Here is a 21,181-nt window from a genome sequence, read left to right as displayed (position 1 = left end):
GCTATAAACTGCTACGAAAAATATGCCAACAGAGTGAGCAACAAATATGCTCAATCCAATAAAGCATGCCTGTCACACTTAGTATGATTTAATAATTCACAACAGGCACATCTGCCAACTTGACAGCATGCGTTTCATTCGCTTTGACTATATCTGGAAAACAAGAAAAAGGGACCGAAAGACCAGATAAACAGAAGAGGCGATTATTAAAGATGACTGACACCTTATCGCTGCATGACGACATGTTTGGTTCTCGCAGTGTTAGCAGGCGTCGCTGTGAGCACGCCTGACAGACACCAACTGCTGTCGAGTGGAAGGATGATTAGTGAAACACTTTCTACGTCTTTTGTTAGAAACCTGCGACCTTGCTCCACATGTGCCCACACATGTGGTCTTTTATCTGCGTGACACTCGTACTCCATACACCACCTCTGTGTTTCAGTACGGAAGTTTTTTCCCTTGCGTGACACATCAAATTGCACTGCAGAGGACACATCGCCTCGTGGCCTGCTGGTGACCCACCAGTCAAAGTCAATCTGAGCAAACGCTTACACATTTATTATCTCATTTGGTCCTTTCATGCGCACTTTTACCGGGGTTTCTTTTCTCAACGCTATTATTGAGCGAATACTGGCCTGAACTGTGAGCTGCTTTGTGTTCATTCATCAGAGTCTGCTGGAGCAAATTCGGAATGAATCTCCGTTCATTGTTAGTCACAAGATAAATCAGTCATAAAGGATGCTGAACTAAAAATAAGAGACTCTGATCTTTACATAATGCCTTAGAGTGCCGCTGTTAAATTGCTAATTAGTGACATTGTGTTCAGGGTGCGCACAGTGGGGTGACTCAACCCAATGCACAACTGTTCTTCTACGATAAAAAGTAATTTTTGTATCAATGCGGAGGGAAACAATTGAACAATACCTGAAAACCAAATCCCATCAGTTCCCATTGTTTAACGCTGGACTCAGTGGCTGGTTGTTAGATAGCACTGCTGAACAAATCGCAGTGTAAAGAAAAGAAATTCATCTCCTCCCACTCCACATATTATCACAGCGTCCTCCCTTGAGTCGTGGCCTTCGTCTCCTTGCTTTGATTAAGTGCCTGATTTGTGGTTATCCCAAAAATCTACTGAGCTGTTAAAACCCCTCTCCCGACACTCAATCAGTGTGAGTGAATGCGGAGCACTGATAGGGCCCGGCCCTGCACTTCATTCAACGTGCGGGGGAGGTGGAGGAGGAGGAGAGAGAAGCTGGAGACATACAGCCGAACATGTGTGTTTCTGCGATCACGACTACAGCGGAGTGGAAACAACAGCTCTCTTTTTCAAGAGCGTGCAGACGGAGAAGGAAAACAAAAGACGCTGATATTCAGATTCAGATTCACCATGTAGGCCAACAACTGTAAACACAAGCAAACAGCTGTGATGACAAGCTGCGGAAATGCACCTCACTTATTGATCATCCTACATCCTTATAACCATTACGAGAAAAGGAAGCTGCAGAAACACACACACACTTAAAATGATTGGTTTTGTTCTGTTCATCCCTACAGCCCTGATCGGGAAGAAGCGTTGGCGATCAATGATGCCATACCATAATGAAGCCCCAGTAGTCTGTCGTGGCCGACGGTATGCGAGACTTTGCTCGTACAGCTGACCTCTCCCGGCTTGCAGCCCACATACTGCAGCCAAGCAGCTTCAGTGGCGGAGAGGTGGAAGACAACTACTGTACTTTCATCGACAGAGCGTTAGAAACTACTCTGACCACAGAGGTACAGTGGGGCATCCGTCATGAGCAGTGATCCTTCATCACAACGGCAGCATTATCTCTAAAAATAGTCACTGGCTCTCTAAATCAATTCTACACTGTGAGCCTAGACAAAATACAAAGAACGCCCTTAGCTACTGAAAGGGGGAAAGGACTCCCAAATTTCATATTTGCAAGTGTCTCATTCGGTCCTTCACTAATTTGCTCTCAGGGGCAGTCTGGGTACCTCCATCGAGCTGGGACTGGCACATGAACTGGCATCCAGAGTTGCTGCAGGGTGCTAGGCCTGATCTGTCTAAGTTAGTTTAGCAAGCACTGGCTTCCTGCCCTCTGTAAGGACTACTGCAGAGATCCTCTGCCGTTAAACAGGAATATTACATCTTAAAGCAAAACGTCCTTCAAGCTGGGTAAACAGAATAATATACTCAACTGCTTCATCTCACTCTAGCTCGGCCGTCTTCTGTGTACATCTCGTAGGTTGATCGCCTCACCTACTTTAGGAGCAACGGAATTCAGAAGCTGGCGTTACCACTGTTTTGCACTCGGTGGCTCACGTTACCGCAGTTTCACAAGCGTGTCGGAGATCTACGGTGGCCTTCAGGTAACGTGAAAACGCAAAAGCCTCTCGCTAGAGCCAGTGTGTGGTTTGTCTGTTCTGTCCTACTGTAGAAACACGGCGGACTTGGTGAAGAGGACACACTCCCTATGTAGATATGAAGGGCTCATTCTAAGCGAACGAAAACATAATGACTCTTAGTTTCAGGTGATTATACATTAATGAAAACGTAGTTATGAATATTATATTCCATTTCTGCTAATAGATCCCACCAAATGTTACACACTGTTCCTTTAAGAAAGCGTATCAGGCCTGGACAATGTTGTTTGTGGCGGGCGGTGGTTGTTAGTGCGGTGTATACCCGGTTGTAGAGGATGACCACAGTTGTATCATGTGTAACTGCTGGCCAGCTGCCCGATGAAAGTTCAAGTTCCACTTACAGAGGGTTTAATTGAACAACATTAGTGAGGATTTGAGTGACCGAGTGAAAAGGATAGCATCCCTGAGATGGCGAGGCAGAGGAGTGTGTGTGTGTATAAGTGAGTGGGTGAAAGGGCTTAAGAGAGTTAATGGAAAGTGATGTGAGTTCAGACAGATTGACAGGGTTGATCGACGGATGTCGTAATGCTTTTCTAGAAGCTTAATGCATCCTGAGGCTGAGGCTAAACATTTCTAATGGCTGACTCTTCCATCGCTGTAAAGACGATGTAATTATCTGAAGCAGAAAAATATATTGTTATTTTAGCATTAATCTTTTCTTTTGTTATATAAGTCAAATGAAAACTCTAATTCCTGACCTGAAGGATCTTAACAGTAAAAAAAAAAAAAAAAAAAAGAGGCAGTATTGAAGGTTTTAAAAAGCTGTCACAAAGAATGCTGAAAATTAGGTTTAGCGAAGGCTAAATACTATGTCAGCTTTTCTGGGAATTCCTCAGAAAACAGAAGAGTGAAGAGAGACGCAGGTCACATCTGTGAGCAGCGAGTGCTGCGATTCTTAATTCTCCAGTGAACATGACAGATTCCCCGCAGACAGCCGGGCTCAGGAGGAGTTGTCGTTTCAGCTGTCCCCGCTGATACATCTAACAGAGCGGGAGAGCTGAGGCAATCAAAAATAGCAGGCAGGGAACCCCTCTTATTATGTAATATAGTCTTTACGATGCCTTTTGGCTTTAACTATTCTCAGAGGTTAGGTTATTTGAAATACGGGGAAAAATGGTGACTATAAACAACATATTAGTAATGTTTATTGTACATTTAATGGGTTACTATAGTCAGATAAATATCTAAGAAAGAAAATGTGTTTCTGATACAATGCATTGGAGTACATACTGTGCACAGTGTGAGTTTAAGTAAATATGTTGACCATAAATAAACAGCAGTGAGCTCACAGCCATGTAGGGATTTCAGGCAGCATGGCTTGTGTAACAAAGTGTGCTTACATCAAACAGGGCTGAGTTACACAGTCCGAGGGAGAGAGCCTACTAATGTGAGAAGAGGAGAGAGTGAGTGGAGGAAGCAGAATAATCTGTCCTGTTTGACAGAAGATCCTCCCGCCTGCCTGTGTGCATTTGTCATACCTAAGGTTCACACAGAGGAGCGTTGCTAGGCAGAAGTGCTTTCTATTGCACACATTTCAGTGGGAAGATGTGGCAGCTGGCTCTCGGAGCTCTTGGCATCTTCTGTCCAGACTGTTTTAAGAGACTTGAGTTCAACTACTGGTGAAGGGACCTGGGGCCTCATTACAGAAAAATACCCTAACTACTTGTCCTATCTTAACTTGAGTTTCAAAGAGAGGAAAAAACATCACATCCTCCTCTTACAGAAGCAATTATTAAACACATGGCTGTGCTCAGACCTCCTGTCTTATCTTAACTTAAGACATCCCAACTATAACTATAAATTTGATTCTTCAATCTGCACTCGTCCCGTCATGCCTGTATCTTTGATTAGACTGTACCGGCAGGCTACTTGAGATGGAAAGGCCATAATATCAATGGCTCTCACTTGACTGGCTAGCTAGCTTGCAATCATGGACAAAAAATAAAAAGATGGACGTTCAATTTTAGCTACGAGGTGTTGGAGGCACTTATTGTGTCGGTGGAGGAGAGGAAACACCACCTTTTCAGGAACTTTTCTTCCAAATCATCTCAATTAAACCTCTACAAAGTCGGACGCAGCACGTCAATCAAATTCCAAATTAATCGTTTTGGCACTTTTGGCAACATTATGGATGTCCATAACTAACCGTTTAACCGTTAACCGACATTAAGCATTTTAACTGATTAACGCTATCGGTTAAAACGGTTAAAAGAAATGTAAAAAAATTAACTCAAAAGCTGAGCGGCTCAGAGGAGCGGCTCGTCACTTTAAGGAGAAAAGCTGGTCCACCTTAACAGCCCACCTTAAGAGGCGGAGCCGGAGTTGCAGGATACAGGAAGTTGTCTCTGGCTCGCTTGAGCGGAGCGGAGTTGTAGTTTTGTAGCATTTATTTACCAACAAATAAACTGTACACACACTGCTACACCTACGATCACAGCTATAATGCCACCAACAACCTCACACTCACCGCCAACACACACACGGTCTGTTGGAAACTTGCTAAAGTTACGCAGACTACGTGTGCGGCGGTGAGCACGAGGCCTCCGGCAATGCTAGAGCTGCTATCGTAGCACAAATACACACAATGTTTGTTGGTCACTCGCTAATGTTATGCCAGGCAGACAAAGTATTGTTACACCTGGCAGACACACAGTTCACAACCTGCTAAACTAAACTTAATGTGCGGTGGAGACTTTTACTGGGAAAGTGGCTCGCGACACTACACGCAGCATCGTGGCTGCTAAGTTAACGCTCCCGGACGGTGAACTGGGGACTCCCGTCAACCAATATCTGTTGTGCTCCTTCAGCTGGTACGAGGTACAGATCTTGTCGGTTAACGGTTAATAATCGGTTAACGAGGGACTGACTACCTTTACAACATATCAGGTCAAATCATTAAAACATACTGTACTGTAGCTCCTTATATGACCTGGAACAATTTCAAAGAATCAAACTTGTGATCATTGCCCCTGAACACCTCTTCAAACAGATACAGCTACGCGCTGCTGGCCCAAATACCCCTAATATTACTATACATCTGCCTCTAACATTTGGGTGCTGTTTTCACAGTGAAAGGTCTAATCCGTATTTTTTGACAGGTTCATTCCCAAATACAGTAGAACTTAGTTTAATCACATTTAAACACATCACCACTTGCCTGTACCAACTTTCAAGAACTGCTAATTGTATTAGCTAATAAAAATGATTAACTAAATTGGTAGAGATGGTTTCATAGAATAATTGATATAACAGAAACATCTAGTGTGTCTATTGTTGGTGAGTCATTTTAGGGTAAGAATTCAGACAGTTTTCCGACTCTCCCATTTTCACTTTCACAAAGATGGACGACACTGAAAATCTCCAGTTAGCCAAAAGTAGAAGGATGAATCAGCTATTCTAATATGAATGTGTGTATTCATTCACATTTAAGATTCTCTCAATACTCACAAAATTACCGGTTTGTCTGGTCGCACCTGTCCTGTTTGATAATGCCGTAAGTAATAAAGTGAATCATATTTGCATTCAACTTACATTGCTGCCCAATTTACTGAAATATATTATACTATATAGAACAGCCTGCTAGTGAAGAGCCGATTAGAAAGAACCATTTTATGAAAATCTACCGGTATTGTGATGTCCTTGACGATCGGCATGTCTGAAGGCCTACGCAGATCTATTACAGTGTATGACCCATCGCTTTCTAGCAAATGCCATTTGATCATAAGCTTATGATTGTCCTGTCACACCAGTTATGCATATGAAACAGATGGTTCCTATTTATTTCTCCGCTACTGATTCGGTCACCCTGAACGGCCTCTAGCTGTACAAATATAGAAAACAAGGCAGCTCAATAATGCCGTCAGACTGCGGTTGGTAAATCCCTGATCTAGACATGCTGAGAAGTCACACCAGTTCACACCTTTAGCCCAGTGGTCCTGCCTGAGGTCTTGGTCTACACCGACACTACTGTATGACTTAATAAACCTTAATAAAGACAAAGGAACAATCTGAAAGGAAATATCAGGCAGAATAGATCATAATATGCACAAATGCTACACATTACCAGCAGAAAATAAGAAGGGAAATGGGAGACAGAAAATGACAGAAGAAAAGTAAGTTTGTTTGTACAATAAGAAATTAGGTCAAAACTGTAGTTTTGGAGAGGTGGATTCAGCCAGAGCGGATATACTGATAAAAATAAGGACCATATGAGACTAAACAGAGCAAAAAAAGATGAATATGCCATCAGCTGATGCTTAGTGCTATGAGCAATGTGGGGAAAAGCATGGAGAGAGTTTCCTATCAAACAAAGCAATGAACGGAAATAAGAAATAGGTTCCATTAAAGAGAGGGTGAGTTGACAAAAAACTAAAATTTTAAACAGCATCTGTGTTTTATGCTCTACAGGACAACACCACCTGCATCCAACAAATTCAGGACCTGGTACTGCTGCATTTCTGAAGGGTCGGTCAGGCGTGAAATAGAAAATTTCCCCATGCATTAAATTTGCAAGAGTGACCACAAAACCACAGAAATGTACTAAAAGCTTCGGTGAACTCTCCTTCTGCACCGGGATAGCCTTAAACTTGTGAATGAGAAACACTTTGGCTAAGTATTCCCTAACCGCATTTACTCTACTGCATGTTGAGACTTAGATCCATCACATTTTCCGTTGCTTAAGGGCCTATTGTAATTTATTATTGAAACATGAATAAATCATGGTCTGGTTCCTGACAAAGTCAACACTGACGCAGCACATTCTGATGTTCAATGAGAAGGTCAAGAGTGGAGGAAGGCAATAGACATGGCCTCGAGGAGAACAAACAAAACTTCACATTTTATTCAGAGATGGTACTCGACAGTTTAGGAAATATGTGCTGAATGTTTGTTAAGTAAAAACTTCCGTGGGATCCAAAGCGACAACAGCACAACTCTAAAGCCTGAGTGTCTAAAAGGGTGAGGACAGTGGAGAGGGCCTCCTACCTCCTGTCACTACTGGGTATTCATAAAGTACAGAGCAATCCCCCTGCAGCCTCCAGTGACACACACACACACTAACACACACAGAGACACACACTCTTTCAGACAGAAAGAGAAAACACACGGTTAATGCAGACAGGCATGAAAGTACATGTGAGGAAGAGCAACGTTAAAGGGGAACACCACCTAAATTAAGATCAAATATGTTATTTCCATGGTGGGAAGTTCAATCAATATTTGAGAACATGAGCTACTCTCTCTCTAAAAGCCAGAAACCGAAGGAATAAGTCTCAAACTTGTGATGTCATAGAGTATAAAGTCTGGAGCTGCTCCATAGATAATGAATGAGAGACTGATTTTGTGGACCCACAGCATGTTTGTTTTCTTTTTTTATACCCAAATGAGCTTTATTCTACTGTAGTGTTGTCAGTCGTGAAACAGAAAATGTTCCCATATACTCAGATTACTTCCCTGGGTGCTCTCATTGTCGTCTATAACATCTCTCCCAATTAATTTATTATTCTATAGAGCAGTTATACACTTTATACCCTATGACATCAGACATTTTAGTTTTAGCGCTCTAGTTTTGGGAAATGGGAGAGAGTGGTTCATGTATACTAATATGTTTGGACCGTCTTAGACCACAGGAATAACATGTATGAATTTTGAAAATGGCCGTAGTTCCCCTTTAAGTGTAAAGTATGATCAGTCAGGCTTTATAGAGTGCTCCAGGGATGACGTATTTTTGTAGGCCAAGCAGGAAGTTAGCATCGCCCTGGTTCCTTCAACAAATAGCCAATGGGATTGTTCCATTGGGTTTTGGATTATTGCAGAAATTAAGCTCTGTGGCAAACACACGTTTATGATACTTACACATTTTGTTCAGCAAGATAATCCACAAATGAACACAACTTCTATGATTTTTGAAGTGTGAATGCAATCGTCGGAAGTAGAAAGCTAACGCTAGGCTATAAAGGAACTACATCACGGTTGCATGAGCGTGAGTATACAAAACAAGGCTGCATGGCGGACGAGTCGGCGTGATGAAGTTTAGTAGTCTCATTTAGCCACTTGTTAGCATTCGCCTCTTTTAAGACAAATAAAGGCTTTAAAATTCACGAGTGGGGTATTATTGATGTATTTTATGTCGTAGAACAAAACGTTAAGATCTCTTAAGCTTGTGTTAACCACGGACCTTATTTCAGGCATCTAACTAAAAACACATAAAAAAAAAACACATTGACTTCCAGACAGGGGAACCAGAAGTGCTAAAATGCTGAGTCATTTCCGGGTTGTAGGACTCATTCCTGTAGCACTCTATAGAAACCCCATCCCGAAACAGTGCTCCTCGCTAAAGTTCAGCAGTGTGATGAAGGAGAGTACAGGTGTACAGGTGCTCTTACTATTTTAATTTGGGAATAGCAACAACAGGGCCGGTGTTGGCATGTGTTGTTGGATATCAGTTATAACTATAGAAATCACTGGAAGGAGCAGCACTAGAAAGACCTTCTATTTCTCAAGAAGTTACATGAAACATGTCAAATAAAAGCAACAGTAACTACATGTGTGACATGGCTATACCCACTCTGTGAAGTCCACGGCTGCGCTTCTCCACATAAATACAACCAAATACAAAGGCTTACGATTCAGACAGGTGCAACATTGTAAATAACCAATGATGACAATGACCAATGACACTATTTCAAGTTACATTCCTCTGGTGGCAAATTCAAGGTAAAACTACACACATGGCCAATTCAAGGATCTAAAAACAATGTACTAACACTTAAACTGTGATCATGAGGACATCTTGCTCAGCTGCCATAAGAGACAAATTGAAATACAACAGCAACTAAAATAAAACTGAATTGTCCAATCCCTGGCATTCCCACCTCTTGTGCCCACACAACATTTCTGACTAGAAGACTTTGACAGGCTGTCAGACCAGGCCAGACAGAGATGGCTCAAAAAGGGAACTGGAGAGGTCGCCACTGGAAACCAAATCTATATCTATCCAAATAGCGAAACATCATCTCCCACTCCTGTGACAAAGATAAAGCACAGGCACGACTGCAGCTCACATCGATGTAGCAAGACTGAGCGGCAGTGGGCTTGAGGTAAAATAGTGATTTAACAGGTTAAGCTGCAGCCCGTTCAGCTGTATCCAGCTGCAGCTGTGGATACGAGTGTGGTGCTATATTTAGCTCTGGAGTAGGGGATCGCCTCAGGAAAAACGTCACAGTCGCCCGGGCTGACACACACATGCTGCAGTGCTGCTGAGACTGAGGGAAAATAGTTTACAGTTTAGAGTGTCTCGGTGGGGATTCATGTCCCCACCAAAATGTTTGTGTGTGTGTGTGTGTGTGTGTGTGTGTGTGTGTGTGTGTGTGTGTGTGTGTGTGTGTGTGTGTGTGTGTGTGTGTGTGTGTGTGCGTGTGTGTGTGTCAGCGAGAAATAAGTGAAATAGATTGTTAAAGTGTGTGTTAGAGTAAGGGACAGAAAGACGTGTTTTCATGTGTATTTACTGACTAAGTGAGTGAAGGGAAATTAAAGAACAGCTACAGACTGGTAAGTTCAGAAAATTGCATCACTTTACTGTAACGCAGCCTTTAAAACCAGGAAAAGACAACACTCATGTCATATTACGATATCCAAAATCTAAGACGATATCTAGTCTCATATTACGATATATCAATATAAAATTGATATATTGCCCAGACCTACTTTGAGGCAGAGGCAATTAACTTATAAGAACTAAGAAACGTTCCTCCATGCTGCCACCTGGCGACAGGGTTGCTATTTTACATCAATCAATCAATCAACATTTATTTGTATAGTCCTTTACAATAACCAAAATGTACCCAAAGTGCTTTACATTAACATCAAGAAATAACAGGAATAAAAACATTACATATCATAAAATCATATAAGGTACATAAAAAGCACAGGAAAAATGTCACAGCGCTACTAGGTATTAAAAGCCAATTTAAATAAAAAAGTCTTGAGCTTAGATTTAAAAAGTACTAGGTCAGTCACAGTGCGTATATCAGGTTTTAGTCATCTTTTGGTCTACTTTTAATACCAGGCTAAGCTAAATAGAAACTGATAAATATTAAAACTAGTTGGCCAGGATGTTCAGCAGTGTAGGAGTGCAAAGAGTGATGCACTCGCTGTGCTCAGTGAAGCAATTATAGCACTGAGTGCAGTGGGAGGCATTTGGAAAGTGTCTCAACTGTTAAAGTGGAGCATCAGCACCATCTAGTGGAGATCAGTTGTTATTAACAGAGAACTACTCATCATGGACTCAGTGGATGTAATATACAAATATATGTTCTTCAGTTCGCTAAACAAACATGTTCAAACCTCAACATGTATTTGTTGTGTTTAGTTTCTTCTTTCTTCTGTTGAGGAAAAACTGAAGAGACCAATACAGATTTCTTTTTTATAATCATTATTTCTGTCTATGTTTGCTTCAACTTGCATGAAAAAAAAAATATCTGCAACTATTTTGATTATCAATTAATCATTTCAGTCATTTTTCCAGCAAAACTGTCCGTCATTCTCTAGTTGCAGCTTCTCGAATGTGAGGCTTTGCTGCTTCTCTTAATTTCATCTCACTGAAACTGAATATATTTTGGAAGATATCCCCCCTGGGTTCTGATTTTTTAGACTAAACAATCAGCAAATTAAACCTTAATGAAAACAATAATTAGTTACAGCCCTAACCTTTACTGATCAATATTTTTTCAGACTAACAATGAATCAAATGACTGCATTATAGAAGTAATAGTGCTAAAAGAACAGAAAATGAACACCCAACATTGGAGCTCCACAAAGCTTTCTTAGCAAACTGTTTTGGTTTTCCTGCCCACAAATTTGCTGTGTGGCTGAGTCTAAGCTGCTCTAATCATCCCCAGAGGTTTCCAGCATAGAAAGCTCTTTTAAACCCACTGAGCACCACCTGACCAACACTAAACGGCAGACAGAAAAAGTGTCTGGTGAACATAGTTGAGCATCTCGCGGCTAAAAACATTTTTCTCTGAATTCAAGAGAGCAAATAGTGGTCTCACATTTTTTCAGGTAGTCATAAAATATACAAATAAAATATTAATGTTCCTCCGAGTTTGTTGCGAGTTGTCAGTGAGCCTGTGATGTGGTGCTGACTGTGCATGTGTCTGCTTGTTTTGATATTTTTCTGCCCCCTAAATCTCGACTAAGGCACTTTTTTATTCAAAGGATCCAAGACATAATGTGTCCACCTGCACACCAAAGCTTTTCAAAATGAGCAGGAGAGACATACTGTACATCGAGGAGCAGCTGTGGTCAAACGTAGCTTTGCATGTAGGAACGTCTAAGTGGAGGTCATTACCCTGTCCATTAATGTTAAGTCACTCTAAAAATCTATACTTCTCCAGTCAACCTCCATATGAGATCTAATAGGAGACACATGGCTTCCTGTCTCGCCTCACTGAACTCAAGCTGGCTCCTCTACCTGCTGCCTGGCTCTTTCAGACGAAGGACATAGACACTAGGGAAAGTTGTCCAAATGGGCCTGCTGAGTGGGAGTATTTTGTTTCAAGGGCAACATAATGGAAATAAAGTAATAATTTTCCTTAATTTGAATTACACAATATCTCTAAGACCATTAGTACTCATTCACTCTTGACTAGTATAGGAGTATTAGATTAATCAATCATGTCGAATTGAAGTAATGCTGATTATACTTATATTTAGAGCAGGGAAAATGAATCACATGCTTTTCTAGTGGTGGAAAACAATATCTCCCGTTATGAAAGGTCTACCAAAGAACAAAGAGGAAAAATGTGTGTAAGTATTAGGGCTGTTAAAGTTAACGCGATAATAATGCATTAACCCAAATTTGTTTTAACGCCACTAATTTCTTTAACGCAACTTGCGATTTTTAGGTTGTAGCGGGTCCTTTTTAAATCTAGAGTGAAGATACTGGTATCATATGAAACTAGGAAACCTAATGAATCCATCGGTGCCAACAATTTTATACTAGTTTGTCGCTAAGGAGGTTAAATAACGCTCCAAACTTGCGTTATATTTTGGAGAGGAAAAACTGTCATGGCCATTTTCAAAGGGGTCCCTTGACCTCTGACCTCAAGATATGTGAATGAAAATGGGTTCTATGGGTACCCACGAGTCTCCCCTTTACAGACATGCCCACTTTATGATAATCACATGCAGTTTTGGGGCAAGTCATAGTCAAGTCAGCACACTGACACACTGACAGCTGTTGTTGCCTGTTGGGTTGGAGTTTACCATGTTATGATTTGAGCATATTTTTTATGCTAAATGCAGTACCTGTGAGGGTCATGGTTTTGTGTTAACTGTTAATTAATTGATTCCCAATAACAAATATATACATAAATTTGCATAAAGCAAGCATATTTGCCAACTCCCATGTTGATAAGAGAATACTTGACAACTCTCCCTTTAAAGGGACTATTTGTAACTTTTTAAGCGTATAAATGTAGCGGGTCGCCACACATGCGCGTTCGCATATGCGCGCTCGCGTGTTGCTGGAGCCTTGTCTCCGCTGCCTGCTCTCCTTCACTCAGAATGCGCGCGCGTCCTCGCTGTCTCGCTCCACCTCTAGATGTGAACGCGCGCTCACTCCACACTGCAGAAGAGTTAGTTTAGCTCTGAGAATATCTAGTGAATGCACAGTGGACGTTTGTGCAGAAATAAATGCTGCAGTTCCTCCAGACCAACAGAGGTTTCCCGTGTCTTGTGAAGTGACGGAGCTCTTCAGAGAGTAACGTCACCCTCTCGTTACCGACCAGTTGCCGGTGTCTCCTCTGCTCTCTCCGGCTGCGGGCGGAGAGAGCAGGGAGACACGCTGCAGAGCCCCGCTGCTTCAGCCTGCACTTAGGCAGGAAAAGCCAACACTAGGATCAGATCTAAATCATGTTCATGGAGAGACCTTTGTCTGGTCAGCTAACATTACTGCCAAGCAGCTGAAATATAGAGTGATATTGTGGTTTTAGCTGACGTGTGTCGCCTCACTGTTTTGAGTGATGCTCGTTCAGGTATATTGAGAGCGAGCAAGCGCGAGCCCGACGCTGACTTTCGTTAATTTCACAGCCACAGGTGTCGCTGTTAAGAAGCATTTCTGAAAGTTACAAATAGTTCCTTTAAGGTTTTGAACAGATAAAAAAAATGTGAGATTAATTTGCAAATAATCGTGATTAATCATGGATAATCATGCGATTGAATATTTTAATTGATTGACAGCTCTAGTAAGTATGCATGCAGAGTATTGAGCAAGCCAGAGAGTTAAAAAGAAGAGAGAGACTATATAACTAATATAACCTTTTTGCTTGTGTTTGTTGGAAAATGTGATGTCAGGGCTAAGAATGGTTAAATGCTGCTTAGTAGCAATGCTGGCCCGCCTTCCTGACCACACACCTGAAATAATGATGAGTTTGACTCAGAGGTGACATGTACATGCTGACCCAATTGCAGCACTAATTACAGAATTGCAGGCGCTCACGATACGAGAAAGACATCCGTTAGATGAGCTACTACTCCGGTGGTAAATGGATACCAACGGTTAAATACAACACCACAAAGAGATACCACAAATCCCACTTAGATTTGTTACTAGGTCCATTAGAAAGATAAAGATCTCCAGTGTTACTGATATGTAAATTTGATGGTTACTGTAGGAGGCTCTCTGAGGTCTATGAGTAAAGAAGCACACATGCTCATTGCAATATTAAACTCCTTTTCTACACACACGCTCGCAAAGCTGCACCCTAACCCGCCATGGGCCAGTGACTGAGCTTTACGCAACGGGGAGGTAACTAAGGGCGAGGAAACATGCCAGCACGGCGGTGACACACAACACTGCCTGTAGATGACAGTAAAACTTGGTCAACCCAGACGTGGTAACAGCAGCCAGCCATACCTGCGTTCTAGTCACTGGTCTCGGTCAAAAACAACAGCAGCCATGCCTGCGTGTGATGAAAGCTATCCATGTCGATGTCCATGTCGACAATGGCAACATCAGTTTAACAGGCTTTATTAGCCAACGCAACAGCCGTTCAGCATGCTGCACGGGCTCAACCCTTTGAACAGCAACAGTCCATAAAATAGGCTGTTTGATTAGCTGTCACTGTGTTGAGGACACAGATCAAATTAACTAATTAACAAACTGAAGTCTTGGCGTTTGACTTTTGAACTAAAGCTTGGCGCACTGACATTCAAATCACACAATATTTTTTGACATACTGCCATGACACGGCATCGATGATGATGTGACAATATTTTGCGTATGACTGTCTATCACAGCCTTGTTTTCAGCTTTGTCACATTATTTTATCAGATAAAACAATGGGATTGTTAATTGTTTATCTTAAGAAATAGCTGAATCTTCTCAACCCATAAAGGAATACCTAATCCTTTATTTTACCTGAAAAATTATAAATCACCAAATTTGAAAATACTTACACTTCCTTGCCAAGAAGGCATGCGGTGTTTATCAGCCCTCCAATAACAATATTCAAATAAGATCAGAAAACATTATAACTCAGACGAAGCAAATATTTAAACCTATATTACAATATTATGACAAAAACAAAATCATACATGATATCTAATATTGTTATATGTATGTTATCGATATCTCTCAGTTGAGATTTGAACACACAGAAAGGAGTTGTTTCTGTTTGTCTTTGTGGGGCAGATTTCTCTGAGCAGTAATCAGGAAAGCCAGAGAAGAAGGGAGAGTATCTTCATGATCAAGGGGAAAAAGAAAAGAAAGTCTGAGTGAGATTTTTAAGGGGCCAGGTAACTCCTTACGGAGCGGTCTGTCCTTCCCATGTAGTTGGGCAAATATGCCACCGACCTAGATGATTAAAATAAAACCTGAGCCCCAGTACCTTTACATGAGTGCAGTCTGACCAGAGGACAGAGAAAAACTGTAATGATATTAACAAAGAAGAGACTTATAAACATGTTCCTTACAGCAAATTGTACAAAATATTTATTTTTGAGGCCAACCTCAACAAAAACACCGATACGATGCCACACATCTGTTCAGTAGACCCTCAAGTATCTGACCTCCCTCGACCACAAAGCTGCTCTCACCTGCTGGTTCTCAGCCCCACCACTGTCCGGGTCTCGGTGGTATCCGAGCCCTTGTCAAACCTCTGCCCCTCTCTTACCTGTACTTCATGCCTGTCTGATAGGACACACACTCCTCCATGGCCAGGCCATTCATCTTCATGAAGTCTTCCATGTTCTTAATCTGAGCGGCGACTTTCTGATCCCGGAGTCTCTGCAGCTCAGCGGGGTCGGGGGGCCTGGCCGGTGGCTGATTCAGCCCCTGGTCCGAGTGGTAGCGGTTGATCCCGCTCCGGATGCTGTCGCTGTATGTCATAGACAACATCTTGCCGCTGCCGCTGCTGCTGCTCTTTCGAACACCGCTTGGCACTGCCGGTTTGGGGATCTGCAGGTTTTCAGGAGGACAGTGACTGGACTTGCGCCTGCCGGGAATCCCCCCGGGGCCGCCGGCGTACCCTCCCGCAAACATGCCCCCCCTCCTCCCTCCTTGTGATGCTGAGGCGACCCGTGCAGTCAAGATTAAAGTAGGGAGATGACCGGAGCGAGGAGCCGGCAGAGTACAGCCACCTCCTTAAATAGCACCTGCTCCCATAAAAAAAACAGCTCTCCTGCTCGGGGCAGCACACGGCCATGCATCCTGTAATCAGAGTCGCACAGCGTAGCCCCGCACCACCCTCCCCTGACAGGTACACAATGGTAGGGTTACACTGATAGGGAGCATTCAGGTGACTTGCTGGTGATTAAGGAGCAGGACCAAAGAGGGCACATGCTATCTACCAGAGGGGAGGCATTCAGACATGCACCAAGCAAGAGGAGACGACCTGGTCCCACTTCTGATTCTGACTAGACTAAGAGGGAAAGCCAAGAGACAAACTTTCTGAAAGTAGTCCACGATACAATTCCACAAAAAGGCACAACGAGCCCATCCGGACTGGAAGAAACAGATGGGTACAAGCACTAAAAGAATCCCCAAACAACTGCACAATATGCACTTGTGATGGATCTTTAATGTAGAGTTGGGCTTTACTTCAGGTTCAGGAGTTCAGGGAGCTTAAAGCAACTATGTTTTCCATTTCAAAAAGTTTAGTCTTCATTCTTCTGTTAAACACACAGACTCTTTGATTGAGTTATTTGATTCTTTTAAGATTCAGCTCTACAAAGAGTGTTGTGCTGTTATTTAATCAATAGAGGGCAGCACTGTGAGACTTCCACCCATCACATCTGTGGTTCCACCATCACTACAAGAAGACAACTTAACGCTGAATGCACTAGTGAGCACCGGCAACAAACCCACTCTCTTGATAAAGGCAATGAAGTGTATGACACCAAGACTGCAATTTCATATTAGTTACACTATTAATATATAATACACTGACCTGCAGACCAATGCTATTTAAATACACATATACGCTAAAATATGACTAATGGGGAAACATAAAATGTAGAGAAAAGTGTAACAATTATTTTACCGAAAAAAATAAGATGATTGTCGGAGAGATGCAACAATTAATCAACTTATCGATTAGTTGTCAACTATTTGGATAATCAATTAATTGGTTTGAGTAATTTTTTAAGAAAAAAAAGATTCTCTGATTCCAGCTTCTTAAATGTGGATATTTTCTGGTTTCTTTACTCCTCTATGACAGTAAACTGAATATCTTTGAGTTGTGGACAAATCAAGACATTTGAGGACGTCATCTTGGGCTTTGGGAAACACTGATCGACATTTTTCACAATTTTCTGACATTTTACAGACCAAACAACTAATAGATTAATCAAGAAAATAATCAACGGCTTAATCGTCAATGAAAATCATCCTTTGTTGCAGCCCTAGATTGTAGCCATTTATAAAAAACATTTGTCTAGAAACAAAATACAAAGACATTAAAACCACATGCTGAAACTACATTCCAGGAAATCTCTTTCTTAGTTATTTCTCATTATAGCATACTTAGCCATGATTATGATTTTGAGATTATAGCTTAATTATTCATTAAACATCAACATAAGACATGATGAACACTTTCTGGCATAACAAAACAGATCGATCCAAAATGACTTTAGGTGATATTTACAATAGAAATTTAATTATGGCAATTTAAATAATTACTAAAATAAAAATGAAATTTATCTTATAATCCGTACCCTCAACAAGAATTAATGGTTGATCAGTTTGGGTCATTGTCAATGCAAAGTTCCTTCTTTATAACCAAATGAGAATAAGGAAATTATATTTCACCGCTGGTTTGAAATAGAGCTGCAACAATTAATCGATTAATTGATTAGTTGTCAACTATTAAATGAATCACCAACTATTCTGATAATTGATTAATGTGAGTCATTTAAAAATGTGAATATTTTCTGGTTTCTTTACTCCTCTATGACGGTAAACTGAATATCTTTGAGTTGTGGACAAAACAAGACATTTCAGGACGTCATCTTGGGCTTTGGGAAACACGGATCAACATTTTTCACCATTTTCTGACATTTTATAGACCAAACAACTAATCGATTAATCTAGAAAATAATAAACAGATTAATCGACAATGAAGATAATCTTTAGTTGCCGCCCTAGTTTGAAACATACCGTGAGCTCTAAGCTGTATTGATCTTTTAAAAGTCTACTGACAAATACAACACTTGAACAGCACTTCCTTTGCCTCAAAACAGCACACAGTTATAACACTGACATCAAACCTCCATTTAAAAAAAAGACAAAGTGGTAAAAAAAACTAATATTAAATCCAACACGTTACAAAATACAGACTGTAAAAACCTCCAACCTCTATCTGTTTGAAATTCTAACATGGAAGAAAAAATTAGCCAAACCGTTGACGCCATCATGACTTGGATCTCTCCCACAAATCCTCTATTACTTTCCCAAACCGCTGGTTTCTTCGCTTAGAGACAGAAGACATAAATAAAGGAGGAGACTTCAAGCTAGGCAGCATGCATCCACACACCCACACACACACTCCTCATCACTCCGCCAACCTCTTACACACAAAAGACACACGCAAACAAACACACTCTCGACGTGGTCATGAGTGCAAATCTTTCCTCAAACTCACCCGGTTTCTTGGGGGTCGGCTCATGAGCGAGGTTGGTCTGGTGCCTGTCTGCTCTTATAAACACACACTGCAGACAGTGATGGAGCGGGTCCACCCAAACTGGGAGTGTCTTACTAGGAAACGTCTAAACCAATTAGTGAATAAGAGAGTGCATCCCTTCCCTCCCCTCACCACTTGGACCATACTCTATCGCCACAACCAACACCTCTCCTCCTCCCCTCCCTGTGAGGTCTCGTGGAAGAAATCCATTTATGTCGTTTAGTGGCCCGTCTTGTTTCTGCTAACCGCAGCAAATAATATCAGCCCTGAATTATTCACCAAAGCTTTTGCGCTAAAAGCCTCTGATTGTTGTTCCACAGGAAAGAATACTAAGAGCTGGACAATAATGAAGGCCTGAGTGTTGTGTGTGCACATGAAACACACACACACACACAAATGTACACGGTAACGAGCGAACACATACTGTACGTATACACACACACTGAAAAAAACAAACCGCCAAGCATGTTCGAGTACTCTCTAACTAAGGAATTATGAAAACCACACCGGTTAAGCACGCCATGCTGCATCTCTCTCCAACACAGCCTTGTGTTTGTTCAAGTCAAGGTCACAATCAGAATCAGACTCTGATTCTGTGTAGCTGCTCTGTTCTCGCCTTATTAGTTACACAGAGGAAATAATCCAATGTACTTAGATCAAAGTTCAAATTCATTTCATCATCATCTCTGACAGTCACTAAAAAACTAATGGACACCTCTGTTTATCTGTATAAGAGTATACAATTATAGTAACAGACACTAACTTCAGACATACTTGGCAGTAGTACTAAGTAATCCAGATCTCAACAAACATACACTAAAAGCACATCATCTGCCTTTAGTGGCATATTTTTGGTGCAGTGTATTCACACACTGGTGCTCCATGGTTTCTACAAACCAGTATGGAAGATATGACCACAAATTATTTATCATTATAATCACAGTTTTCAGTACTTCCCAGCATTATATAACAATAACTCTTTATGATAAAATGAATTAAATTAACACGACCTAGACCCAGGCAAGTGATATTAAATGGACGGATTAATCAATTCAAAATTATGAATTAATTTAAGTTTATTTAAAGGTTCAATTAAAAATTCAGAGCATTTCTATTGCCTCCACGCAGCTCTCAACATGGCGATGGCTGAGTCGGCAGCTCGCAGCTAACGTTGCTGACAACTGCACCGGTGCTGAGATAACAGTGTTTACCTGAGGGGGAACCGGATGGTGGGCGCTACGCTTCCGCGACGACACCGTCTATCGGGACGGCGTTATCAGCGGTAACTGCCTTATGAGTGCAGGGCAGAGCGGCGGCCATGAGCTAGCCAGTGGGGCTCGCATGCACTAACATGCTCCAAAAGGCACGCACGGCCGATAAGGCTATGTCAACAAAGCACAGAGAAGCTCTGATTACAACACACACAGAGGGAGAGTGACTTCATTCTCTGCTCAGGATGACATTACTCCTCTATATCTTTACATAGAGAATAGCTGTTTGCTCTGAATGTCTTATAGAGAACCTTTAAGTTTCTGCTACAATCAACACTTGTCTTTAATAAGACGATGAGCTTCCAAGCTATACTGTACTTAGCGGTAGTAACAGTGTTTGCTCTACTGTAGGTCTGATGTAGCCGAATGAAACTCCACAAAAAAGGATTGAAGTGCTGCTGCAGTACGAGAAAACAGAATTTAATGACCTGCAGATAGCCTCCTCTGTGCACTACCCAGACAACAGTAAAGTTTTCCTACTCTATCTGATGAGCTATTTTGGCACAGCTGAGACCAGTGGTGCCACTGAGAAGACAAAGATTAATCAAGCCAACCTCCTGTATAGATTTCACTCCCGCCAAACCCTCTTGCACATAGCATGGTACATAATGAAAATAGCCAGTCTGTTTGGATATACTGCCCTTGCCCTAGTGCACATGACCGAGCGATTTGAGTTGGTCATTATGATTGCAGCATTAAAGGGGATTTTTACAATTTAAGTTCCAACCCACCTGGACATTAGAGATGTTTCCTAGTAATAGAGTTCACCTTATTATCAACTTTGTGAGCTAAAACAATCCATACATTTGAGTGGTTATACTTTATTTTGTAAAATAATGTTTTTCCTTGAAATCCGTTGATTGAAAAGGGACTTTACACATGGACTTGGTAATTTGCCAAGCTGGTACAACCTAGTTCAGTTCTCTAAGTTATGGCTTTCATAGCAGACATTTTACTATTTTTAAAAAAATATTTTTTAAACCAAAATCAGCCAGCTCAAGCGGATGAAATATGAGCCATAAGAATGCTAAACTGTACATATACCTGTGACATGTGGGATGCATTAAATGAAGCACTTATTTCTTCTTTTACATTATTTATTTTCCCCTGACCCATAGACATGGGATATAGAGAGGTCAGAAGTCAACAGGCTTCATCATCGGAAAGCACTCAGTCCCCTGAAAACTGTAAAATGGTTTAACGATAGCCAGAGCCGGAAATACTTATCTAAGAGCATTCTTAGCACAGAGCGATAAAGACAAACGTTAAAATGGCTCTGAATAGATCATGTCATAGACACAT

General features: G+C 41.5%; 1 protein-coding gene across 6 annotated transcripts in view; it reads right to left on the bottom strand.

Annotated features, from left to right (window-relative positions):
* The window catches only part of kcnab2a (potassium voltage-gated channel, shaker-related subfamily, beta member 2 a), a 106,772-nt gene that overhangs the window by 36,507 nt on the left and 49,084 nt on the right, over positions 1-21,181 (bottom strand). Inside the window, exon 1 of one of the 6 annotated variants that reach the window (XM_037764028.1) lies at positions 15,600-15,887. The exons of the other annotated variants lie outside the window; for them this stretch is intronic. Coding sequence (XP_037619956.1) covers positions 15,600-15,823 — 224 coding nt within the window. The 5' untranslated portion in view covers positions 15,824-15,887. Of the gene's footprint in view, positions 1-15,599; positions 15,888-21,181 lie in introns of those variants that run through there. 6 annotated transcript variants of the gene reach the window in all.

Source organism: Sebastes umbrosus, chromosome 1 (assembly GCF_015220745.1).
Source record: "Sebastes umbrosus isolate fSebUmb1 chromosome 1, fSebUmb1.pri, whole genome shotgun sequence".
NCBI classification, from domain to species: domain Eukaryota; kingdom Metazoa; phylum Chordata; class Actinopteri; order Perciformes; family Sebastidae; genus Sebastes; species Sebastes umbrosus.
Note: the sequence above shows the minus strand (reverse complement) of the source record. Positions and strands in the feature narration are given on the sequence as shown.